This window comes from Camelina sativa, chromosome 9 (genome assembly GCF_000633955.1).
Source record: "Camelina sativa cultivar DH55 chromosome 9, Cs, whole genome shotgun sequence".
Lineage (NCBI taxonomy): Eukaryota > Viridiplantae > Streptophyta > Magnoliopsida > Brassicales > Brassicaceae > Camelina > Camelina sativa.
The window spans coordinates 4,759,600-4,784,132 of record NC_025693.1 but is presented as its reverse complement, the minus strand read 5'-3'; the positions used below and the strand labels follow the sequence as shown (position 1 = coordinate 4,784,132).

Sequence of the window (24,533 nt, the reverse complement as noted above, 5' to 3'; positions counted from 1 at the left end):
TTTCTTCCCAAATCTTATGAACCTGAATATAGAATTTATTTAAAATATAAAATAATATATAATCTCTTATTATTTAATCAATGATTTATAAATAAAGAACATATCATATATGGTGTTATATATTTAGAATTTCACAATTATGGTAGAAAGGAGTTTTGAAAGATATTGCATATACATTTTCAGTTGAAAATATGGTACAAACAAATCACACCTATTAATAATCTTTTCTTATTTTCCATGTAACAATTAAAAGATTTTAGATCGCTAAAGAATCAGAATCTTAAATATCATATGATTAGAGATGTGTACAACATATAAAAACCCACATCGTAATTTAAAAAAAAAATAAAGAGAGATTTTAGAGATCAAACGTAGGAATTTCAGAAGACCAACCATGTGTTGCTTGATACAACATCCTTGGCAACAAGTGTCTGTAAGGATCACTCTCTCTTTTCATTTTTAAGTATGCAAGGCATTGTTCGACCTCAGACTTGACTTGCAAGTAAAGCTCGTGCGCCTTCTCTTTGTCTTTCAGCTCTTTCTCCTTACCTGCCATTATGAGACTATTGAGGTTAGTGATTTGAAGTAGAGAGCATACATATTGATTAAATGTGTACCTGTTGTTTCTATTGGTTTGCCGAAGTAAAAGTAGAACCGCCCTGGAATCTTAGGTATAATTCCTGGTAAATAGATATCTTGGTTCCCCAATTCGCTCTCGTCGCCTTCCCTGACGTTCAAAATCAATGTTCATATGAGTATTACTTGAAGGATTAGGAGAACAATTTATAAATAGTAGTGTGTGATGAAACACCTTAAGTTGCCAGCGATATTTGTTGCCATTTCCATTAAATCCTTCAATATTGGGATTTTTCTTTGATCATTGGAATCCAGGACAATCTGAGATATAAAGTAGAGTTATCATCATTTTGAATACAGAGACACTGCTTTTGCCTCTTGCCAACGTGTGTAAACATGAAAGAAGCGGAATAGAGTAGAGAAAACTTACTTCGCAGATGTCGTCTACTCCAACAACACCAAAAGGAACTATTTTCGCTCCAAACTTAGATGCAACTCTCACAAACTCGGATCGTTCTGGCCAAAACAGCTTGTATTCTTCACCCTGCAAAGTCACTCTGTACATGTAAGCATCTAAAATAAAAATTTCCAAGAATGCAGAAACTATGAAAAGTTCACAGACTAATATTATCACCTTTCTATGCAAGGCTTCACGGACACCTCCAGGATACAAAAGCACATGAGCCTTTTCACGTAGTAGTTTGTAAATACTGAAATTAGAGACTGGAACTCCACCCATCAACTTGTATTTGTCCAACAACTTCAAGTCGACTAACGAGTCTTGGGGATTCTTGAAAAACATGGGATGTGCCAAACCCCGCAGGTGAATGTTTCTTTCTTTCATGATTTGATTTACCATTGGACTCAAGTCAAATCCCAATAGCATGTGATAGCCAACGTACAGAACAGGTCCCTCTGAAGGTAATCCTTCGAGGCTTCTTACAAGTGTTCCGTCTTCTAGAGTTGACAGCATTACTGGGGAAGTACTATGTACTAGCAATCTGCACTTTTTACTTGATAGTCTGATTTGTTTTGCTAAGTATACAGAAAAAACTAAGATATATATGTCTCAAAGCAATTAGTGAGGCGTTTTACCGGTGATCGTCTACTTGTTGTTTTAACTCATATGTGGTAGGCATAATGTAATCCGTGATGTGATCATGAGCCTTCCCACGGCGATAAAAAGAAGTACACTTGATGATCGTAGCCAGATCTACGCCGTCCTCCTAACATGAGATGTATAAGAGATTGTTGAAGTGTTGGTTAAAAATGATCCAAAGTATTAAATATTTGATGAAGGGAGATCACTAACCAAAAGGGGAAACTGTCCATTGTCATCAAGCTTACGAACAATACATTTTGGCAACGTGCGCGAGTATCTGTCAATGTCTTCCTTGTTCAGTAGCCATTGATCGCGTCCACTGCAATAGTCAACAACCAGAAAACTTATGCTCCAAGCTATTCAGAAATTTATGGTGATCAATGAAACAGAGAAACTTCTTGGACCTCAAAAGTATTAGTGTCTCTGCTCTGACTGGGTATATGTGAGAATTCACAGAAGCAATAGCAGACATAAGCATTTCCAGCTTCCAAAGCAGTGTGTCCTTAGGGAACATCCTACCAAGAGTCTGCAAATATATTTTGATCACATTACTAGATGAACACTATAACTGAAATAGAAAATGTGTCGACGATAAAAGGAAAGCCCCATAGATCATGAGTCTCTAAGAAGGAATACTTACAGGAAGATTAGTTGAAACAGCAATGATATCTCTTAGCATCCCTCCACCCACTCCGCCCATTTGCTGGCCAGAAATATTATTTGACAATGAGTCTAACATTCCAGTCAGCGGATGGCCTACCACATAGCAAAGAAAGATATGTTTGAATTAAGTTGTTGATCTAACTTGAAACTCAATTAGTTGGGTAACTTATGATTCAAGACAGAAAATGATAAGAGAATAAAAGTGTACCTTGCTTAACACTGAATATATCTTCCAATAGTGTTGGAATACCATCTGGTAAAACATTCAGCATTCCCGATAGAGGTTGCGATATGAAGTTGTCGACATGTGTTGCTGCAACAAACAGTGTCTACGATTAGAAAAGATTTGTGGCATTCACCGACTAAGAATCCTACAGGGTACAGACAGAGAGCTTTGTACCTGGATTAACCAAAATTAGAGAAAGATCAATATCGGGATTCCTGGCTGCAACATCTAAAGCAAGACAGGCTCCAATATATTCTCCAACTAAGTATATAGGTCTGTTTGGGAACCGATGGTGCTCCGACTTAACAGTCTTCTCAATAAGCTTCACCAAGTCTGAATACAAAAAGTCTTTAGTTCCAAGTAACTGTATTCTCTGTTAGTTAACCATTTTTTTGTAGTGCTTCTAAGGAGCAATAAAAATATACCTTTAGCAGGAGTACGATCGCTGACTGGAATGTGTAGGCACCATATATCAAAAATCCTACTCAAAGAGAACAACATCAGAAGTGAAGATCCCTTACATGTCAATAATTCAAAAACTAAAAGTTCTTGGAAAAACAGAGAACTAATGTGAAATAACGCACTCCCCGAGTTTCTTGTGATGGCGAATGAGCCCTAGTCCAGTTCCATCGATCCCTGCAGGTTACATCCTCAGTCTTGTTAACTTGAATAAGCTAATTAACGTTGCGTGACACACCAAAAATATATTAAAAAAAAAAAGTAAACGTTTCATAGATCCATGGAAATGAAATTAAAGTCCTAAATCCGTAGAAACTATCACAATTTAACCAAACAAATATATATCATATTCCCCTAAAGATCCATTCGTATTATTTTATTTTTGGTAGTGCCGATCAAATATTTTATTACTTGCAATAATAATAATAATAATAAATTAATTGATAATGAGTGGAGATATCATGCACGTATTATATTATATCTACTTCCAAACATTCTAAGAATAAGACTAGTCTGTAGGCCCTTTTGCAAGTTCCCGCACGCCCACCTCGGATTAAACTCAAGACTCCAAGTGGCAGGTCACTTACGTCTATGAGACACGGATCCTCAACCACGACACGCGGGTTGGTATCCATTTAAATCCCAATTATTACCACCACACACTTGGGTAGGTTGGTATGAATTCAAAATCGGAAGGCGAAAAGAGGACAAACCAGGTACAAAGAGGAGCAGAGGAGAGCCTTGAGCTTGAGCGGCACACTCCAAAGGAGAAAACCAACGAGGTGGACCTCCTCCATCTCCCACGAAACCTCTCGCTTCCTCCAAAAAATCGGACAAGCTCTTCCTCAAATCAGGACGGGCCGCCTCCACTTTGGCATACGGATTCTCCACCACCTTTTCCACCGTGGCTCCGTTTTCATCATTATTCTTCCGCCTCCGTTGAACACCCCTAGAAGTAGGAGGAGTCATGGATGTTACTGATTTGACCGAAGTGAGTCGATGCTTCGGGGCTGAGGTCCATTGTTGTCGTAGGTTTGATGAAGATGAGACGGAACAGAGACACAAGGTCGAGCGAAGTACCGTGATTGCCATTTGTGAAAAGCTCTATAGAGAGTTGTACGTAGCGGTTTCCTATTTAGCTTATACTCAAAAATGTGACAAAACTATTCCCAACAAGGCAACAACGAGCCAAGAAAGTGCGCGGTAAATAAATAACTTCAGTATTTCCTTTCTTGTGAAAAAAAAAAAAACATGATTCGACATGTCACATTCGTAATGTCATGTGGTCCTTTATATCATTTAAGAGTCAATATAATTGGTTAATAATTGGATTAACGAAAAAAAATAGGGGATAGAGGAAATGACTGGAAAAATAAAAAATACAAATCCACTAGACCTCACTGGAGAAATTTGTGGATCGGATGTATATATTATTATAAAGAAACAAATTTAGTGATATATATTTCCTAATATATAAGATTGAACAAGGATACAAATCCAACTAGGGCCTGAATGATCAGGAAATGCTTAGAGTATCATTGTGGACCTATGTTATCACTATCTACATCTTAAAAAATGCATGAAAAATAAGAAAGAGATCATTGTTTGTAATTCCGGAAATTATAAGATAATTATTAGAGACAATCCGGCTAGTCACATATTCTTATATGACTCAAAGTTCCAAATCTGTAAACTGATTGGAATAATTAGACCTAAAATATTAACATAGTGAACATCACAATTGTACCAGCCGACATCAATCCAAGCACTGTACTTGATCTAAATTATTATGCTTCAAACACTTCTGTCAAACAACTAGTACCGACTGTACTACCCGTAGCTATCTTTTTATCCGTGTAAGTTGAGATTTTTTTAGTATATATAAATAAATAGAAAAATCTTTTATTCTAAAAAATGGATATATTTTTCTTTTTATTGTCGAAAAAAGAATATATCCATTTTGATAATAAAAGTTTTTTTATTTATTTCTAGGGAAATTGCAATCTGTACCATCCGAAAACTTGATAATTAACTGACACAAAATAGACACTGTAGCATTGCACTGTGTATTTATTCTTCACATTTTTGCCCCTACTACTCGTGCATGTGCTGATATATTAGATATATGAAAATATTTTATTTTACTTCTTAGATACGGGCTGTCAGAAGACTTAAGTCTTTTTTTAGATATGTTGGAGATTGTGTTCGTACACCCTTCGTTATTTACAAGAAAAAAACAATAAACGTCGCTTGTAGTCCCAAAACTCCAATCGTCGTCTTCTTTCCTTACATAACGAAGAGGATTATCCAATTTAACCTAAAAACACCCATTATAGTCCTTATCTTACTATCGATTAGAAACCGGCGTTGGAGAGACCAGTTGACGAGACGCCGGAACAATACAATCCCATTTTTTTTGGTAAGTAAAGCTTTCGGATTCAATCTTTCTGTGTCTAACAAGTTGGCGTTTCTAATCCGACATTTTTTTTTCCTTTTTCGTAGATGGAAACTGTCGAATTACCGGATCAGTTGATTGCGCATGGAGAAGAACCATTGGGGGAAAGGGCTAATGTTTACTTCAAGTTCAAAACCCTCTTCGCTATCATAGATGCAATGGATCAGGAAGAGATACAAACAATAAGAGAATCCCCCCTCGGATGTCTGTTCGATTTCCCCAACAGACCAAGTTGGTCGGCAACTTTTGGATTGTTTCCATTGGGGAGACAGTTGTCCGTATCCAAATTAAACGAGATCTGGGTTGTTTTTGCGGGCACTCCTATTCGTTTCTCCCTGCGTGAGTTTAAACTTGTTATCGGCTTGCGATGCGGTAAGTTTCTACCGTTCAGAAGAAAAAGAGGAAAGGTACCGCCGGAAAACAAATCCCATTTTACAGCACCCTCTTTGGTCTTGAGGATGATGTCACTGCTGATAGAGTTATATACATGCTCAAGAAGAAAACAGTCACGGACACTGATATGAGGCTTCGATTTGCATACCTCGCACTTGTCGATGGTTTCTTGCTGCCTACATCGCACCATCCGAAGATTGTTAAAGAACATGCTGAAATGTCACAGAACCTCGAAGGATTTACTTCATATCCGTGGGGGAGGAAGTCGTTCGAGATGATGATGACATCGATCAAAGAGAGAGACATACTTCAGCTTGCAACGACGTCTGTGTCTGTTCAGGGTCTACTATATGCTCTCCAGCTTGTTGTCTTGCAAGCAGCGCCTTCGATCCAAGAGGGGTCTGCAGTAGAGGATTCAGTGTTTTCGGAATCAGAGGAAGAGGATGAACACCCTAGACGTCAGGCTGTACCCTTCATGCTTGGGAACGCCAAAGAAATCGATACAAAATGCGTGGTTAGTTTGCATCCACCATTGTATATGTAGTCTTTTCTATTAATTTTTTGATGATTAGCTCTCAGATGTTGGATTAGCGGGTGTCCATCGCCAACACATACTAACGGATGGTTTATATGCTAACTGTATATAAACATAGCGTTAGCGGATAACAATTAAATTGGTAGTTCTTATAAGTAGTTAGTTTTCCATCTTTTCCCTTTGTCTCAGAAACCCCATTGTTGGCTTGATCGGGTCTTAAACATTTAGATAATTATATGATCCGACGGTTATATTTTTTGCAGCATTGTTTGGTAACTATAGTATCGTGTCTAACTAACTCAATATAAGGTAGTTACCGGATAATAGTCTCTACCATTTCTCCTTACCAAAAATGTTGACTGCCAACTTCGTAGTCTCTGCTATTTTTGTGAGCTGATAACAAACATGTTTGTTATCATTATTCTTAGCTGCTAACGTACTCTATGTATATGTGTGTTTACCAGGCTCATGTGGATCCCATTATCTTACCCGAGGCTGTAGTGGATGCTGGTTGGGAAGATTTGTCATGGTCTGATGATGAAGAAGATCCCAAGGTTGATAATATGGTGAGGCTGGTTGAAGAAGGATACAAATTCACTAATGATATGTTCCGGGGAGGCTGCATTCCTGCGGACGTTGAGATCGCCCCCAAAAAAAATAGGAAGGGGATGAGGGGCAAAGCACCGCGTGCCCGGAGAGGGGTTCAGCATGGGAGAGGTGTTCCTTTGAATCCGCAAAATCAGCCGGCATCCAACAACGCAGACGCCTCACAGCCAGGGAATGTTGATATTAACTCGATATCTCGGCTACTTGACGAGAAGCTTGCGGCCTCACAGCCAGGGAATGTAGACATTAACTCGATATCTCGGTCACTCGACGAGAAGCTTGCGAGGATGGATGGCAGAATAATCGACGGTGTTATTGGCTGGTTAAAAAAAAATGCAACCATTGCTGCAGATGATGGGGAAGATGAGGTAAACAAAGAGTCGAGGATGCCTCAATCTGGTGTTGATGCGTCTGAAGATAACGGCAATGCTGAGGATGTCGGGTTCCGGCCCCCCCACGGTGGGCATCACGCCAAACAACAACGTGAACAATTCTGTAGCAGAATTTGAGTTGGCGTATGACTCCGTTAACACGTCTGTTGCTGAGGTAGCTGCTTATTATAGTCAGGCGGAGCATCCTGGGGACCAAGGTGGCAGCAGCAGACCCGTTTCACTGGTAACGTCCTTTTTTCTGTGTGTTATTTTTGGTCTTCTTTTCTGTTCCTGATGCTGTTTCTTATTTTGGCTATGATGTGTAGAGGGATGATGTTGCCGTAACCGCTGCGTCTTGCCCGGTATCTCCTGAAGCCGGTTTGGTACGTATTGCTCAAACAAACAAAACCTATTAACCTAAGTATCTGATAAATAAGAAGTTAACTCGGTAACTGATAAATAAGCAAATTTGAATTTAAGCTTAACCTGACAAACAAAAAACTATATAACCTAAGTAACTGATAAATAATAAGTTGCATATGTAACTGATTTGCTAACAAAGACGATCTTTTACCCAGGACGGCGCTGTCCCTGGTGCCCAGGAGGACGTTGACTAGGTATGTAATATTATTTAACTTTGTATATGGACGAGGTGATACATTCTGATAACTTATATTTTTTGTATATTAGGTTGAGTCTGTGGACGGACCCGACGGTGCGGTTAGTTTTCTCTACTTCTTCCAAGCTATAGGCTTGTATTTTCAGTTCTATATTATCACTATCTTGTTTGTTAGATAAAGTTTACATATATTTGTTACATGATAACTATCTGATAACTTATTTTCTTTGTATCTTAGGATTCAGACGCATCTGTAGACGACCTCAACGGCGTGGTTAGTTTTCTTTTATTCTTCCTAGCTATAGACTTGTATTCCTCCTAGCTATAGATTAAGTTTAGATATATTTGTTACATGATAACTAGCTGATAACTTATTTTTTTGTATATTAGGTTGATTCAGACGCAACTGTAGACGACCTCAACGGCGTGGTTAGTTTTCTTTGTTATATATCTATTCCTCCTAGCTATAGATAAAGTTTATATATATTTGTTATATGATAACTAGCTGATAACTTATATTTTTGTATTTTTAGGTTGATTCAGACGCAACTGTAGACGACATCAATGGCGTGGTTAGTTTTCTTTCATTCCTCCTAGCTATAGACTTGTATTTTTGTTCTATATTACCCCGACCTTGTTTATTACGCCATTGAAACAAATTTTAGAAAGCTTTGTTAGATGACGACTATCTTGGTTAATGTGTGAAACTGCATGTTATCTGATAGAAGTATAAGTATCTCATACCCCCTCTAATTTGTGCAGTTGGGTGACTGCGAGTCCTTACCTGAGTGCCCAAACCCGCAGGTACGACGCTATCAATATCGTTTGTTACCATACCGAACTGCATTTTACCGGATATAGGAAATATATATCTGTTAATTGTTAACTTTAGTTATAGCTTGGAATATGCAATCCTTGAATACATGATATATTATAAACAGCCTTAGCTGAACTCATTTGTTTCTGGACCAGGTTGGATCTGACATCTTACAAGACGGTCAACATGACGAGGTGGACGCCAATTTGTTTAAGCTAGTTGTTCATAAATATAGAGTTACCGCAGTATATTTTAATATAGTTGTTATATCTGATATTGAATACCATTACTATTGTATTCAAACCATTAGTTGCGATTGTAGAACTAATGCCTTAACCTTTATCATTGGTATTAGGTTTTTCCGGATGCACCTACACATGACAGCCAACATGAAGTGGTTGGTGTTGTGGCTGGCGGCGTGGCTGACACGGATGATGGTATAGCTGATGTAAGTTTATAGTCCATACGTTACTTGATATTTCGTATTAAAGCGCGTATGCTATTTATCTGATAATTCCTGTAAACCTCGTGACTTTACACAAATAAAACGTTGTAGGCCCAAGCCTCACCCGTTATGGATGGGAAGGAAAAAAATGCAGAGGGTGTGAAAGAGGGCGTTGTATGTGTACAGCCGGTGGGGGTTCAGAGGACAAAGCGGATTAGGACGATGTCGACCAGGCTGGACACGCGCTATCATTTTGACAAGAAAACCAAGTACCTGGTAGGCCATCCCTCGCCAAACTTGCCGGAGGCCGCTACATTGCCGGACCCAGAGGAACGTTTCCAAAATTCTATGAAGAAGCTGAATGCGACAAGGTTTGACCTGTAACTATTTACTTACTTTTCAAAGATTTCTTGTTTCATGTAGCTGCTAATTATATTCTTAAAAATTATTTTGCCTTCCATCATAACTCTTTCAGTTCTATATGCCTTGGTGGAGATTTCTATATCGGGACTAAATAAATCACGGAGTTAATTGTTAGGAAGAAACCGATGGTGCAGAAGGTAATGTTTAATTTATTCGTGTCTTTGCTTTTGAAGAATTTTAGCGCCATGTGTATTAACTTGATAATATGTCTCTTATCAGATAATGGACGGTCTTATCAAGTTCAGCCGCCATCTGTTGAGGGTTGACGAGGTTGACGGTGCGAAGCTCCGGGTGGACGTCCTTGACTCGAAGTTTGTATCCAGCCTGTCGAGACTTTATCCAAAGTTTTGCAAGTGTAAAAATACTGAGGATTTCAACTTTCCAAAACCATTACTTGAGGCGGTGGTAGGTCATGGTGATTCTGAGCGTGTAGAGCTGTTTGCACAAGCTGATTATCTCTACATGCCGTTCAATTTTAACAAAACTCATTGGGTGGCACTGTGTGTTGATCTACAATGCCGTAAAATAATTGTCCTTGATCCCAACGTCCAAATCCGGAACGATTCAGCTATCATTGGTGAACTCCAACCTCTAGCGGTAATGCTTCCTTTCCTATTCAAACAGGCCGAATTGGACTCGAGTATGGCGCAGGTACCTATTACCTCATATGCAGTAGAAAGGCCCAATGTCATCCCTCAGGCAATCTCACCAAACGACGCTGGGATCCTTTCTATCTTTTTCATCCATGCCCATGCTGCAGGCAGTATTGAAGAATGTGTTGCATTTGATGTTGGGAACATGGAAACCGAGACCAAGAAACTCGTATCTGCCATCATTCTATTCGGCATTCAGTAGTTTTACTATTATCTTTATTAGTTTACTTTGGTATCAAGATTTTTTACTGGTTAACTTTAGTCTTATCAAGAATTTAAAGATTTAACTCCGTTATGTACTAAACCTTTTTCCTCTATTTCTCAAACACTTTGCATATTATCATACCTGTTTCAAATCTCCCTTTTTCTTTAATTTATCCAATATTACTATGGTACATATGTTAGCCTGTAATTTTGTGTTAGTTTGCTTACATTATGATAACATTTTGTGCTAGTTACATTGTGATAACATTTTGTGCTGTAATTTCTTTTCTTTAATCAATATTACTATGGTACATATATGTTACGCTGTATTTTTGTTTTAGTTTGATAACATTTGATATCACATTTGAAAGAATTGTTATCAGTTTAACGCCCGTATATGCATCTTTCATATCACACTGTTAACTGATAACAATTCTACAATGGTCGCGCCATAAAGTAGTACATACCATATGAGTTATCGAATACTTTTATTGATCCGATAAATAACTACTTAGCAGCTATATATTTGACTTCTCTTTACTTTTAGCACTCTCCATATGTTAACTCTTCATACGCTAACTGGCTTAACAGTTGATATCATTCTTACCATTTGGTGTACCCAACAAGAAAATCACTAATTAAGCATGCTTATATTCATTTAGGTGCCATGGTCATTACATTGTTTTTTTGACACATGGATGAGGCTGCCCTCTTCTTGATAATTATACATTTGCAGTTAGAGTTACGATATATACAGTAAAATTTGTCTCTAACGCTAGCCGGCTCCCTTATGGACTGTTGCAGTTGGATTTCTTCTGTCAACATCTGAAAATGAAATCTACCTGCTCCCCCGCTCACTTTGACGTACTAGGACCATGGATTATTCATCATGCTTCTTCACTGCCAAAAAACATTCGCCTTTTGTAAGACTTACAGCTCCTGCATAAAACGTTACTAATATTAGAANTTGTCTCTAATGCTAGCCGGCTCCCTTATGGACTGTTGCAGTTAGATTTCTTCTGTCAACATCTGAAAATGAAATCTACCTGCTCCCCCGCTTACTTTGACGTACAAGGACCATGGATTATTCATCATGCTTCTTCACTGCCAAAAAACATTCGCCTTTTGTAAGACTTACAGCTCCTGCATAAAACGTTACTAATATTAGAACAATGTGAATTAACGACACGGGTGTCAAGGGTGACTACAATGGTTACCGGTAAAGGATTGCGGCAAGTCGCACGGTTATGCCCCAGTGTACGGCATCGTGTGCACCGCTTGCGTGAAGTCCGCTGCAAATATTGTCGTTATCAAGGTTAGAGATCCGTTAGAAAATTGAAAAGTTATTTACTATCTTTTAACTTACCTTGAACTCACCCTTTGAAAATATATGTGACTTGCGCGGGCGTCCTGGTGGTCTTCGAACAAATGGTGGACCAAGCTTCCCGCCCCCAACATCTCCGGGTGAAGGTGTTAGGTTACCAATATCAGGCACTGGCATTATGAGGGCTTTGTATGCCAAACGGAGATTTGGGACTGTGTGCTTAACCCCCACCAAAGTGTCAACTCTCACCCCTGCGTGAATAGCTGCAGCAATTGCATGACTGCAGGGGATCGTTAATAACTGAAATTCCCTGCAAGTGCATGTCCTCTCCCACAAATGAACTGCGTATGCTGATTCGTCTTTACCCCTCACCTCATAGATGCCGTCATCTATTTTGTAAACCATATAACCTGATCCCTTTTCAAAGTTCTCAATTACCATTTCATTTACCTTGGGGGGCAATATGTTCTCCTCTTGTTGTGCTGCTTCACGCCGAATGGCAAACCAAGTTACTAATGTGGTTCAGATGGTCTCAAGGATCGAAATAACGGGGTAATCACGTGCCATAGTCAACACATTGTTTAAGGATTCAGCTATGTTGCTTGTCATTACGTTGAAACGTTCCCCCACGAAGTGTGATCGCGTCCAGTGCTCGAAACCGATGCCAGTTAGGTAGTCTGCACATTTGCTGTTCATTGCGATCTTTGCAAAGAGTTTGTTGAAATCAGCTAGTCTGTAAGCTCTCGCTGCGCTCGACACCAATGCGCCCAAAGCCTCTGACTTGAAAATCACAATGATGTTCCTCTTTAGGTGGACCACGCACGCCGCATGCGATGACATTGGATACACCTGTCAAGATAGCGACGTAAAAAACATGTTGCACAATAAAAATATTGAGAACAGCTACCAATTATGATAGCATCATATGTAACATCATATTTGTTAAGATCACTATATTATTTTAATCATATGACATAGGTGGACATGCCACTGCGACGAATTTATGCATTAACATTTTAGTATTTTCAGGATTAGAACTGATACATAGGTTATCTAATAACACCATTACTGTTTAACTCTAATATTAGTACCATGATCAGAATGTATCTTACGTATACTTGTGTATATTGAAGAGTGCCTGTCCGACACAAATACCAGGTCTGCTTCGTCTGGCACGACGTCCGTTAGCTTCTGTAAGAACCACGTCCACGCGTCATCGTTCTCACTGTTAACTATTGCAAACGCAAGAGGGAACACCTGAAAATTTGCATCCTGAGCGCTTGCAGCAATGAGACAGCCTCCATATCTGCCTCGTAGGTGCGTACCGTCTATGACGATTACCTTTCTCATGTATGCGTATCCTTGGATTGATGCGTGCAGTGAGAGGAAGAGATACTTAAACCGATCAACTTCATTGCTATCTAATTCCGTTTCGAGGGCAACTCTTGAGTTTGGATTTGTCTGTAAGAGAAGCTTGAAATATGGCTGAACCAATGCAAAGCTTCCTATGGCTGATCCCATGGCATTGTCCATCGCTATTTCCCTCGCTCTACATGCCTTCCAANCACTTGCAGCAATGAGACAGCCTCCATATCTGCCTCGTAGGTGCGTACCGTCTATGACGATTACCTTTCTCATGTATGCGTATCCTTGGATTGATGTGTGCAGTGAAAGGAAGAGATACTTAAACCGATCAACTCCATTGCTATCTAATTCCGTTTTGAGGGCAACTCTTGAGTTTGGATTTGTCTGTAAGAGCAGCTTGAAATATGGCTGAACCAATGCAAAGCTTCCTATGGCTGATCTCATGGCATTGTCCATCGCTATTCCCTCGCTCTCCATGCCTTCCAATAAGACACGTTTAGGCTGAACTCTTGACGAAGTATGTGACGGAGTTCATTTGGCCGTGGTCCCCTACCAACGCCAGCATACCGTGTCTTCATCAGACTTCCAATAACCGCAGTTGTTGCTTGTTTGTGGAAGTCTCCTCTTGCATCGACACTGCAAGTGTGTTGTAGAGTAATGCTTCTAATCTCAAATCGATCACTATCATCCATTTTATGCGCAAACACTCGCCATGGACAGGTGTGACTTACACAGACAGCCAACGCTTTCATCGTCCACAATTTCAAAGTGATAAAATGGAATTTCTGACGTATTGCGTGGATAGCCATTTTGATGGTACAGTCTTCCTTGTTTTTGAAAATCCTACCCACGAATATCTCGTCTCCTTCGTAATCAGCGTCTTTTAGAGCCCTGTTTAGCAGATCTACACATTACCCACAACACATATATATTATCTGTTAGTACGAATGATATCGAGTAACAACTTTAGCAATTAAAAACGAAGTTTGCAGATTATGATTTATCAATGTTATTATGTGTTAGTACGCATGATATCGGGTAACTAGTATACAAATTAATAATATATCCGTGGTGATATTGATTTTCCTACCTTCTTCACCGGGATCATCAAAATATGGGGGTGCGTCACTGTCACGCAACACAGTCGGTACTGGAGTGTCTCTAATTGCCACCAGAGACCTGCTACTGTTCCCGAACTCACAACTCGGAACTACGCTTATACCCATGCGGCCACCGGTCACACACTCATTGGCATTCCCAAGTAAGGCACCATGTATAGCAGACGCAGGGGCTATACCGAGGTGTACCCCCCCCCACACCAAGGGAATTGTCTGCCATCGTTTCATCACCTGTTTTGAGATAACTTTGTTAGTAAGATTCACAGGTTTTGGAAGTGTAATTCAGAATATTCGCGGGACATGCATTACCTGTGTCGTCGTCCAGCTCCTCAGATGAGAATGTTTCGCTTGTAGGTTGCATGGTCGGCGTCGTTGGTGTAGCATCTGTAGAGCTTGTCGATGACACTGACAGGATAACTGGCGGGTTAGCAGCTACTACAACACCACCTGATAGGCTTAGACGTAAGCGGTCATCTTCAGATGTAGAAGGTTGCACCGGGACTCCAAATTGCAGCGCCCTTGCCGTCCTATTTCTAGCTGCTGTCTGTTCAACTGTCCCCAATGGTACACCGTCAACACTGAACTGCGGAGCGTTTATTTCTCTCCACATCTCCGACTGGTAGTGCTTGCGAAATGCCTCGAAATCCACAGTATCATTGGGATCATATCCAACCATCTTCTCTTTTCCCTTTGATTTGGCGCCCATTCCAGATCCTCCAATTCCTTCGGCGGTATGACCGGTAGCAGATGCATGTGGTTGCTCCGTGATTATCCGTATCCCTTGGTAAGGAGGGACGGACGGCTGTCCAAATCCATAGTGTGACTCTCCGCTGTTTAGGTTAACATCCGTAGACCTTGTTGTCGTACCACCAGAAGTTGTGTTACCTAAACCGTTACGCGTTAACATATTAAGTAACGCGGTGTCCCATACTGCTCTGGCTTCTGCGGTATTCCAATACATATCCGATATCTCTCTTGCCGTATATGGCCCCACGTCTAACGGGTTCCGGTTAGTCGGGTCATCTTTTTTCTTTCCTGCTTTGATAACCTTCATGCGTAGATGTACTTCCTCCAGATCTGCTCGTATCGACATGAATAGAGTCGTGTCTTCATCATTCTGGATCTGTATTGGGTTGGCACGTTTCTAGTCAGGCCCCATCATCCATTGCGGCCACTGGTACGTCAACTCGATCTTGTCCTCTGCCCGTAGATCCATTCGTTCTTTAACAGAACTGACAACCTTTTCAAATCCGTCGGTTTCGCGGAGCCGGACAGCTAAGTAGTAACCTTCGGGAGTGGCTATGTGCTCGTAATTGCCATGCCCATCTCTCTTCCACTCCCCTTGAACCAGTCGTACAATCATCGTCAGCAGTCACCTGTAACAGCATATTTGGAGTAAACTAGTTATCGACGATCTTTCATAGTTATATGTTACCATATTTAATTGCAATAAAGGTGTACACGACAAAAACATAGATTTCTCGCAGTAAATACCCACCTTACACTTCAATTCTCTGGGTGTTTATCTTCACCAACCTCGCAATATCCTCTGTGTCTTACCCTTCCACTTTATTTTAGTACCCAAACAGCTATGGCGGTAATAAATAGCCAGCCGGATACTTATGGTATCCCAACAAAGAAAATAATATCTACTACAATCATTTTTTTTTAACAAAATCTTGCTCCTCCCTATGTGCCAGACGGCGGAAGATTCACTTGCTCGATGCATTAAATGCTCCACTATCTGCAACATTAGATTTTAGAGATTTTATTAGATATCGAGTAAAATATTGTTTTAGATATTGTTTATGCTTCTATAGGGTCGACACAATATCAATTAGGTATGTAGGGGGTTTACGGTAAAAAAAACAAAACGTGTCAAAATAAAACTAATATTTAGATTATGGATTGTACAGACTTAATTCTTTTCTTATCGGAGGCTACAGATTAATTTAACCCTTATTTCTATATATAACAAAATTGGATATCTTCCATACATATATTTATTAGCATAGGACGTTTGCAGACGGCGCTAATTATTGTAAAACAAATAATGATCGGGTTAATAGGAAAAAAAAAAGTTTGGTAATATATGATTAACTATGTTATCAAAAAACAAAAGATTAATAAGATTTGTTTCCATCTGTCTAGTCCAAAAAACAAAAAACAAAATGATCGAGTCCATTTTTTCCCACCTTCCTGTATATTAAGAGGGTTTAGAGCAAAAACAAAAGTGACCTTTTGGATCTTGCTACAGTTTAGAAACTAAATTTCTAAAAGTGGCAGAGTGTTCACATGTGTGTATGTCTTTTTTTATTGTCTGAATTTATTATTGATCGCAAATTATGAAAACAAATTACATATGTTCTACAATGGGAAATTCTTTCCGACTCTATTAGATTCACAACAAATACTCTTGCTTGCTTCATATTCTCTCCTACTTCATGCTCTTGATGGACACCTTCCTTCTCTATGCTCACCTTCCTGTGTATGTAGACATCCTTGCTTGCTTCATACTCTCTCCTGTTTCATGCTTTTGATGGACACCTTCCTTCTCTATGCTCACCTTCATGTGTATGTAGAATCACGGCGAACGGCGATAATTGTGCATCACTGGAGATCGTCTGTAAATTTGTCTCCATTAATCTGCATAATTAATAAATCGTATTATCCGGGACTCGAATCCCAGACCTCCTGGTGTTGAAGCATTAATGAACCCTAAGCCAACCACTAGGCCAAGAGAGCTTCCACATACATGTAAAATCCCATACCTCCTGGTGTATGTCTTTAGATTTTTTTTCTTATCATTGTGTATTTTTATTAGATTTTAGAAAATTATCTTAACTTTAAGATCCAATATGCAACCAAAAATAATAATTTTGGACATGTTCGTTAGTACTTAGTACATCTAAATAATGCATTATCCAAATGGTCCATCTACATGATGCATTTAAATCATGTATATGTTGTTAGTATATGTATTTTAGCTATGCATCTAGATAGACCATCACGATGCATATAGTATAACAATGTTTACAATACACATGTTTTCATTTTAGGTATATCAAATCTGGTGTTACTCAATGATTTCTACAAATTAGATCAAATCTGGTGTTTTTCAAAATTTCACAATTATGTCAGAAAAGATTTTTGAAAGAAACTTCAAGAGATTTCATATACCTTTTGAGTTGAAAAGATATATCGTACAAACAAATAATACCTATTAGGATGAGATATGCTTTTAAAAAAGTTAGAAAGCTGAGATGAGGGTAGTAATTAATACTTTACCATAGATAAAAGTTGAAGGTTTTAGTGATCATATTATTATAGGAAAAAACCAAAAAATAATTATCCATCTATTTTTTATTTGGACGTTTGATATTTCGTTTTTTTTTATTGAAAGAAAAATACTTCAATTGAATATATTTGGTTGAAAAATATTTCATCTTTTTATTTGTTGATAGATTCATACCTACGATTTAACAGGGACGAAACTATTAACGATGTTAAGATTTGATTCAGTGTGTTTTAAATAATTAGTTATGCGTGGGCTGGTGGTAAAAGAGTTTCTGACTAGCGCTTTTCAACCCATGTTTGATCACCCTAAACCCTTATTTATTATTTTTATTAATTTCAACATCTGATGTTAACATGCATGTATTATTTATTTATTTTTTTATCAACAAAAGATTAGCTCATATGAGTCAATGGAGTGGAAAACTGTTTATATACAAAATATTATGTGGAGATGTACTCATAGGACGTGTCATGTAATAACTTATTAAGGTCGAAACATAAGTAATACGTTTATACCTTGTTGTTTGTAAAATTGACAGTCGATATTTTCGCCTTTTTCTCCTCTTATTTATAATGTAATAAAATCGAATTCATTCTAGTTATAGATGGAAGTTACTAGAAAAGACAGAGAGGAGAAAATCTAAGAAAGAATTACTGAAATGTTATCCAAAAGTTGGTTTATTACTCATATCTATAAATTTTTTTAAAATTACTAGAATGTTTCATGTCCTGGGTATAATTACAATTTACCCATTGGGTTTAATTTTTCGATTTAGAGTAATAAAAAAAAAAAAAATACACATCAGCAAATTAAAATACACATCATTTTCGATTTTCGACATCACTAAACAGTTTTTTCTAGAATCGACAATTGCTTTTTGTGAGTAAACGACATATCTAACTAAACCCTAGAAAATATCTTAACCTTGAGTCTCAGCCTCCCTCACCCCCATTATATATTGGAGACTTTGTCTTCTTCATTCTCCACAAATCTCTTTCGTCCCTAGTTGTTAAACCCTAGATCTTCTTCTTCTTTCTCAAAATCTTTCAATGGCGTCCGCAGATGTTGAGTTACAGTGCTTCGTTGAAGGTCTAGCCTGGGCCACCGATGACACAGCTCTTGAGACAGCCTTCTCTCAATACGGCGACGTTGTTGATTCCAAGGTCTGTTACACGCCGAGATCAAGGCAATTTACTAATGTGTCTCTGAATTTGGGTAATTGTACCGGAAATTGATAAGTTTGGTACGGAGATCCGGTTTAGTGTGGTTTGATGGATCAAGCTTTGAAATTAGGGCAAAAAGAAAACCAAAATTTCTCACTTGTTCTTGTTAGAGAGAGAGAGAGAGAGATCGCCGGAGATGGGTTACGGATGGGCGATCTTCGAGGGGATAGTGGTGATGTGATCTCTGTGTCTGTTTCTCAATCGGAGGCTTTACAAGGAGTACGAAGAGAAGCGAGCCTTGGTTCAAATCATTTTCAGCATCAACCTCTTACAGCTCGTTCTCTTCGATATCATCCCTGTTTTATCTCGAGAGTAAGCTTTTCCCACTTGCTAGTTTACTTTATCGATTGTTCCGCAGCTGAATTTGATGAGTGAGTAACACAAGCAGCTTCGATTCATGTGAAAACTTATATTTCTGAGTAATGTGTAGCATCGTTGATTAATTCTATCATTTAACATTATATGTCAGAGCTGTGAAAATGTAGTTCTGCATTGAGCTTTGAAAATTACATCAATTTAGTTCTGCATTAGATCCGAGACATATCATCGCACCTATTTATAATTCTTTTTTTTTTACCTTTGCAGGGCAAGGATGGTAAACTGGAAGGTGGATCTCTTTTTCTACCTTTGCAGGGCAAGGATACGGTGGTGGAAGACGTGAGGGTGGAGGAGGATACGGTGGTGGTGAAGGAGGAAGTTACGGAGGAAGCGGTGGAGGAGGATGGTAATTCCTTTATTTAGATCGGGGATTATTCTGAAAACTCTCTTTATCACTCTCTCTCTCTCTCTCTCTCTCGTTATGCTTCTGTTTTGTTGTGTTTGGTTCTTATCGTCTCTTTGGGTTCTCTGTTTCAACTGTTTAGATTTGATGTAACAGATTTAAAATAGAATTCAAAAATTTTGTTTCCTATAATTTTGTAAAGCGTTGCACATTATTATTATACCATCACATTTACACTCTTTTAAAGATAGTTCGTGATTATGCTCAATTCGAGATGAATTGTATTTGGGTATGTAAAAGATTGATTTGTCTATTTTCAAAGTTATGGCTGATTTACAGTTAAGTTATATACTTCACACGGCTGAGTTATGAATTACGGAGTTATGAGATATTAGTATGTATTTTTCTTTGTTTTCTGGGTTTTTTGTTCTGTCATATTCCTAATAAATTATTTAATTAAAACGTCTCTCGTGTTGTTGGGGAATCGTGAAATTCGAATTGCGAATAAAATAAATAAAAGTATTTCTCAAACAATTAGACTGATATGGCTGAGTTATCGACATAAACGGCCGTCTTATGAAATATTTGTAAATTAGAATTATTATAACTCAAAATTAAAATATAGAATGAAAAAGTGAATATTACAATCATTATAAGCAATAAAAAGTAATAATTATAGACAAAGATTGATTTTTATACAGTCTGATCAAAATATGTAAAACATTCAAAACATGACATTTAGGGGTTAGGGTTAGGGTTAGGGTTAGGGTTAGAGTTTGAGGTGTATGGTTCATATTTCCAACATTATGGGTTTTAATATAACAGTTTGGTTTTGGTTATATTGTGTTTGGTTGAAGGTGGTAATTTGGATATACTAATATGATAACCATTTGAAAATTTAAAATTTTTTGAAATTGTTTTTTGGTTATTTCCGGTTATGGGTCGGTTAGATGAATATATAACCATAAATAATCCAAATGTTATCCAAATTAGGTGGATTAACTTAATATAATCGATAGCAAGCTGAATATAACCGTAATTAACCAAAATTAATGGAAAAAATAGTTTCCGGTTCGGTTCGGTTTGGTCGGTTATTTAGTCATTCTAATTTGAGGATTGGCTGAGTTATGGTAAAGTTATGGCTGAGTTATGCAACGAATATATTAATTTATTATATACCTTCTCGAGAATATAAAAAGTATTGTTGGGGAGACGCAAACAATAATTATGTTTATTGTAAAGAACCACACGCGTAATAAATGAGATTTCAGCGATTTTTTTATTTAAAAAGAAATCAAAATTTGAATTTGAATTTTTTTTTTTTAATAAAAGTATTTCTCAAACAATTGACTGATATGGCTGAGTTATCGACATAAACGGCTGACTTGTGAAATATTTGTAAATTAGAATTATTATAACTCAAAATTAAAATATAGAATGAAAAAATGAATATTACAATCATTATAAGCAATAAAAAGTAATAATTATAGACAAAGATTGATTTTTACACAGTCTGATCAAAATGTGTAAAATATTCAAAACATGACATTTAGGGGTTAGGGTTAGGGTTAGGGTTTGGGTTTGAGGTGTAGGGTTTATATTTCAAACATTATAGGTTTTAATATAACAGTTTGGTTTTGGTTATATTGTGTTTGGTTTAAGATGGTAATTTGGATATACTAATATGATAACCATTTGAAAATTTAAAAAAATTTGAAATTACTTTTTGGTTATTTCCGGTTATGGGTCGGTTAGATGAATATATAACCATAAATTATCCAAATGTTATCCAAATTAGGTCGATTAACTTAATATAACCGATAGCAAGCCGAATATAACCGTAATTAACCGAAAATAATGGAAAAAATAGTTTCCGGTTCGGTTCGGTTTGGTCGGTTATTTAGTCATTCTAATTTGAGGGTTGGCTGAGTTATGGTAATGTTATGGCTGAGTTATCGTTTAGGATCTTCTCAATAATATGAAAACGTATTCTTCTTCTTTCCTGGGTATTTTGTTCTATCAGATTCCTAATAAGTATTAAAACGTCTCTCCATATTACAAAAAGTATTGTTAGAGAAGCGCGAAAAATCACTAATTTTGTGCCTGCTCAAATCCACACGCATAATCATATATATAAAAGTAAGGTTTTGATTTCTCCTTATTGGTTGATTTTCATTTAATAATTTCTAATTGTTTTATTTTTAATTAAACAACACATTTAATCATATACATTAATGCATGCTTTAAATTCATTCTTTACTACTAAATTGTAACTGAAATTACATAAATTGTGAATTGACCTTTTCTTTTCCATTCATTTTCATTTAAACACACTATTAATTATAATTGTAACTCTTCTAATTTAATTATTTTAGAAATATAAATTCCATCACTTTTTATCCTATAAATAACCATTCTCACATTCTCCTCCACCATCTCAAATCCTAAATATTTTCTTTGTTTTTTTTATACTGTTCTTGCATAGGTTGAAATCCCAATTAAGAGTTTGATTATATTTTTTGTTTACTATATATTTTACATTGTTTTGAATTTTATTGTTTCTTTGTTTTATGTACTCTTTTTTTTTCTTCTATTATTTTGATTTAAAATATATATGTATTCTAATATGTAAAATAAATTTTTGATGACCATAATAATATTTTGGTTATAACCATCTCATAATAAGGGAATCAAGCTAAAGAAAGTATCTTAATTCTTTACTTTAGATCCTCCACCATATCTCAAATCCTAAATATTTTCTTTGTTTTTTTATACTGTTCTTGCATAGGTTGGAATCCCAATTAAGAGTTTGATTATATTTTTTTGTTTACTATATATTTTACATTGTTTTGAATTTTATTGTTTCTTTGTTTTATGTACTCTTTTTTTCTTATATTATTTTGGTTTAAAATATATATATGTATTCTAATATGTAAAATAAATTTTTGATGACCATAATAATATTTTGGTTATAACCATCTCATAATAAGGGAATCAAGCTAAAGAAAGTATCTTAATTCTTTACTTTAGATGTTTGATTAGTTCTTACAAATTCATGTCTATTTATAAAATTTATAAAATTTGAAATGTTCTTATGAAAGAAAATTTTGTAATATAATTATCAAATCAAATTTTCTTACCTCTCTCTTACCTCCAAAAAAATTGTATTAAATATATTTTAGAATACTCATCATTATATTTAGTTTTTGATTCAACATATAACTATATAAAATTCATTATTTTAAAATTTAATTCAAATATGTATCTTAAGGATTTTGCTATATAAAAAACCAGTTTGATATATATTTTCTTTCTAGCTTTTACTACAAGGATGAAAAATTAATACTAAGCCTAGCAGTATAACTTAAATTAAGGGGAATATAAAAAAAATTGTAATATAATTATCAAATCAATTTTTCTCAACTCTCACTTACATCCAACAAAATTGTAATACATTTATTTTAGAATAATAATCATTATATTCATTTTGTGATTCAACATATAATCACATTTAATTTTTGTAAACTTAATATTTATTTTTAATTAAACAACACATTTAATCATATACATTAATGCATACTTTAAATTCATTCTTTACTAATAAATTGTAACTGAAATAACATAAATTGTGAATTGACTTTTTCTCCTCCATTCATTTTCATTTAATTATAATTGTAACTCTTTTAATTTAATTATTTTAGTAATATAACTTCCATCACTTTTTATCCTATAAATAACCATTCTCATAAAAGTAAGGTTTTGGTCTCTCCTTATTGGTTGATTTTCATTTAATTTTTTCTAATTTTTTTAATTTTTTATTTGTTTTTTAATTGTTTAATTGAAATAAAAAATTTTAATTCACATATTAAAATAAAATTATAACTGAAAATAAAATAAATTATGCATTAATCATATTCTACACCTCAATTTTATTCAAACACAATAAATTATAATTGTAACTCCCATAATTCTAAATGTAACTTCCATCAATTCTCATCATATAAATAACTATTCTCTCATTCTCCCATATTGGCTTTTTTTTACTTTCTCATTTTCACATTCTCCACTTCTCTCATTCTCTTCCACAATACGTCAAATCATTTTTTCGTTTTGTTTTGTTTTCAATTTCATATTTTTGTTTCATGGATTACAAAAAAAACAGATGAAAATCATTGTAAATTTTTAATGCTAAATTTTAATATTATAGACTACATGATATATATTTTACATTGTTTTTATTTTTAAAGATTCATCTCCAATATCTAATTTGGATTATCATCTTATAAGTAATCATTCTCTCCTCCTCTCCCACCAATATCAAATGTTGTTATATCTCATATGTGTTGTAAGAGTTTAATTCTATATTTTAATTTAGAAAATATTATATATATTTAACATGGTTTTCAAATTTTGTTTTATTTATATAAAAATAATTATTCCTTTTATATTTCTTGTTTTTCTAATATATTCATATTTATTTTTTAAATTTACATAGATAAATTTAATTTCACATATGTTGGTTTTAACAAAAAAAAAAATCGAGTTTATTTGAGAATTAGATATTCATATTCCTTTAAACAACCGATATGTAACATATTATACTTTTGAATCAAATTATGGACCCACCAACACTCACTTTTAAATTAAATGGGTTTTAATTTTAAGAGTTAGAAAAGTATAAAAATTTGTTTGTAACTCCCATAATAATATCATAGTAGTGTTCTCAATGAATTTAATTTAATATAATAGAAAATGTTAAAAATGTGTTAATATGCACTTAATTGCAACTTTGGTACATAAATTTCTGTATTATTTATTAAAAGAAAGACACATGTCTCATTATAACTATCATATCCTCATATTTCAAATCTCACATAATTCTATAAATTCTACAACATCATTATTTTCCCCTTGATTTAACCAATGATATCTTAACT

At 35.9% G+C, this 24,533-nt stretch overlaps 3 protein-coding genes across 3 annotated transcripts; 1 reads left to right on the top strand and 2 right to left on the bottom strand.

Moving 5' to 3' along the window:
* Positions 228–4,412, bottom strand: LOC104710495 (acyltransferase-like protein At3g26840, chloroplastic). The gene is made up of 14 exons (XM_010427107.2): positions 3,740–4,412; positions 3,152–3,203; positions 2,993–3,048; positions 2,742–2,900; positions 2,550–2,654; positions 2,319–2,434; positions 2,083–2,204; positions 1,889–1,997; positions 1,672–1,802; positions 1,211–1,577; positions 1,007–1,120; positions 812–897; positions 618–727; positions 228–549 (listed from the first exon to the last, which is right to left on the bottom strand). The coding sequence occupies exons 1-14, from the start codon at positions 4,116–4,118 to the stop codon at positions 359–361; spliced, it is 2,097 nt and encodes a 698-aa protein (XP_010425409.1). The 5' UTR covers positions 4,119–4,412; the 3' UTR covers positions 228–358.
* On the bottom strand, positions 12,394–13,692 carry LOC104715015. Its single transcript, XM_010432474.1, has 2 exons — positions 13,027–13,692; positions 12,394–12,720 (listed from the first exon to the last, which is right to left on the bottom strand). The coding sequence occupies exons 1-2, from the start codon at positions 13,690–13,692 to the stop codon at positions 12,394–12,396; spliced, it is 993 nt and encodes a 330-aa protein (XP_010430776.1).
* On the top strand, positions 18,669–19,690 carry LOC109126644. The gene is made up of 2 exons (XM_019230394.1): positions 18,669–19,187; positions 19,461–19,690. The coding sequence occupies exons 1-2, from the start codon at positions 18,924–18,926 to the stop codon at positions 19,614–19,616; spliced, it is 420 nt and encodes a 139-aa protein (XP_019085939.1). The 5' UTR covers positions 18,669–18,923; the 3' UTR covers positions 19,617–19,690.

What these genes read in the sequence shown, in the direction of transcription:
- LOC104710495 (XM_010427107.2), bottom strand. Translation starts at nt 4,118, where the DNA reads ATGGCAATCACGGTACTTCGCTCGACCTTGTGTCTCTGTTCCGTCTCA. An exon ending in CGATCGTACTCCTGCTAAAG is followed by an intron (nt 2,901 to 2,992) that starts GTATATTTTTAT and finishes TTTTGTATTCAG; the next exon opens with ACTTGGTGAAGCTTATTGAG. An exon ending in TCTAATTTTGGTTAATCCAG is followed by an intron (nt 2,655 to 2,741) that starts GTACAAAGCTCT and finishes TGTTTGTTGCAG; the next exon opens with CAACACATGTCGACAACTTC.
- LOC109126644 (XM_019230394.1), top strand. Translation starts at nt 18,924, where the DNA reads ATGGATCAAGCTTTGAAATTAGGGCAAAAAGAAAACCAAAATTTCTCA. An exon ending in ATCCCTGTTTTATCTCGAGA is followed by an intron (nt 19,188 to 19,460) that starts GTAAGCTTTTCC and finishes TTACCTTTGCAG; the next exon opens with GGCAAGGATGGTAAACTGGA.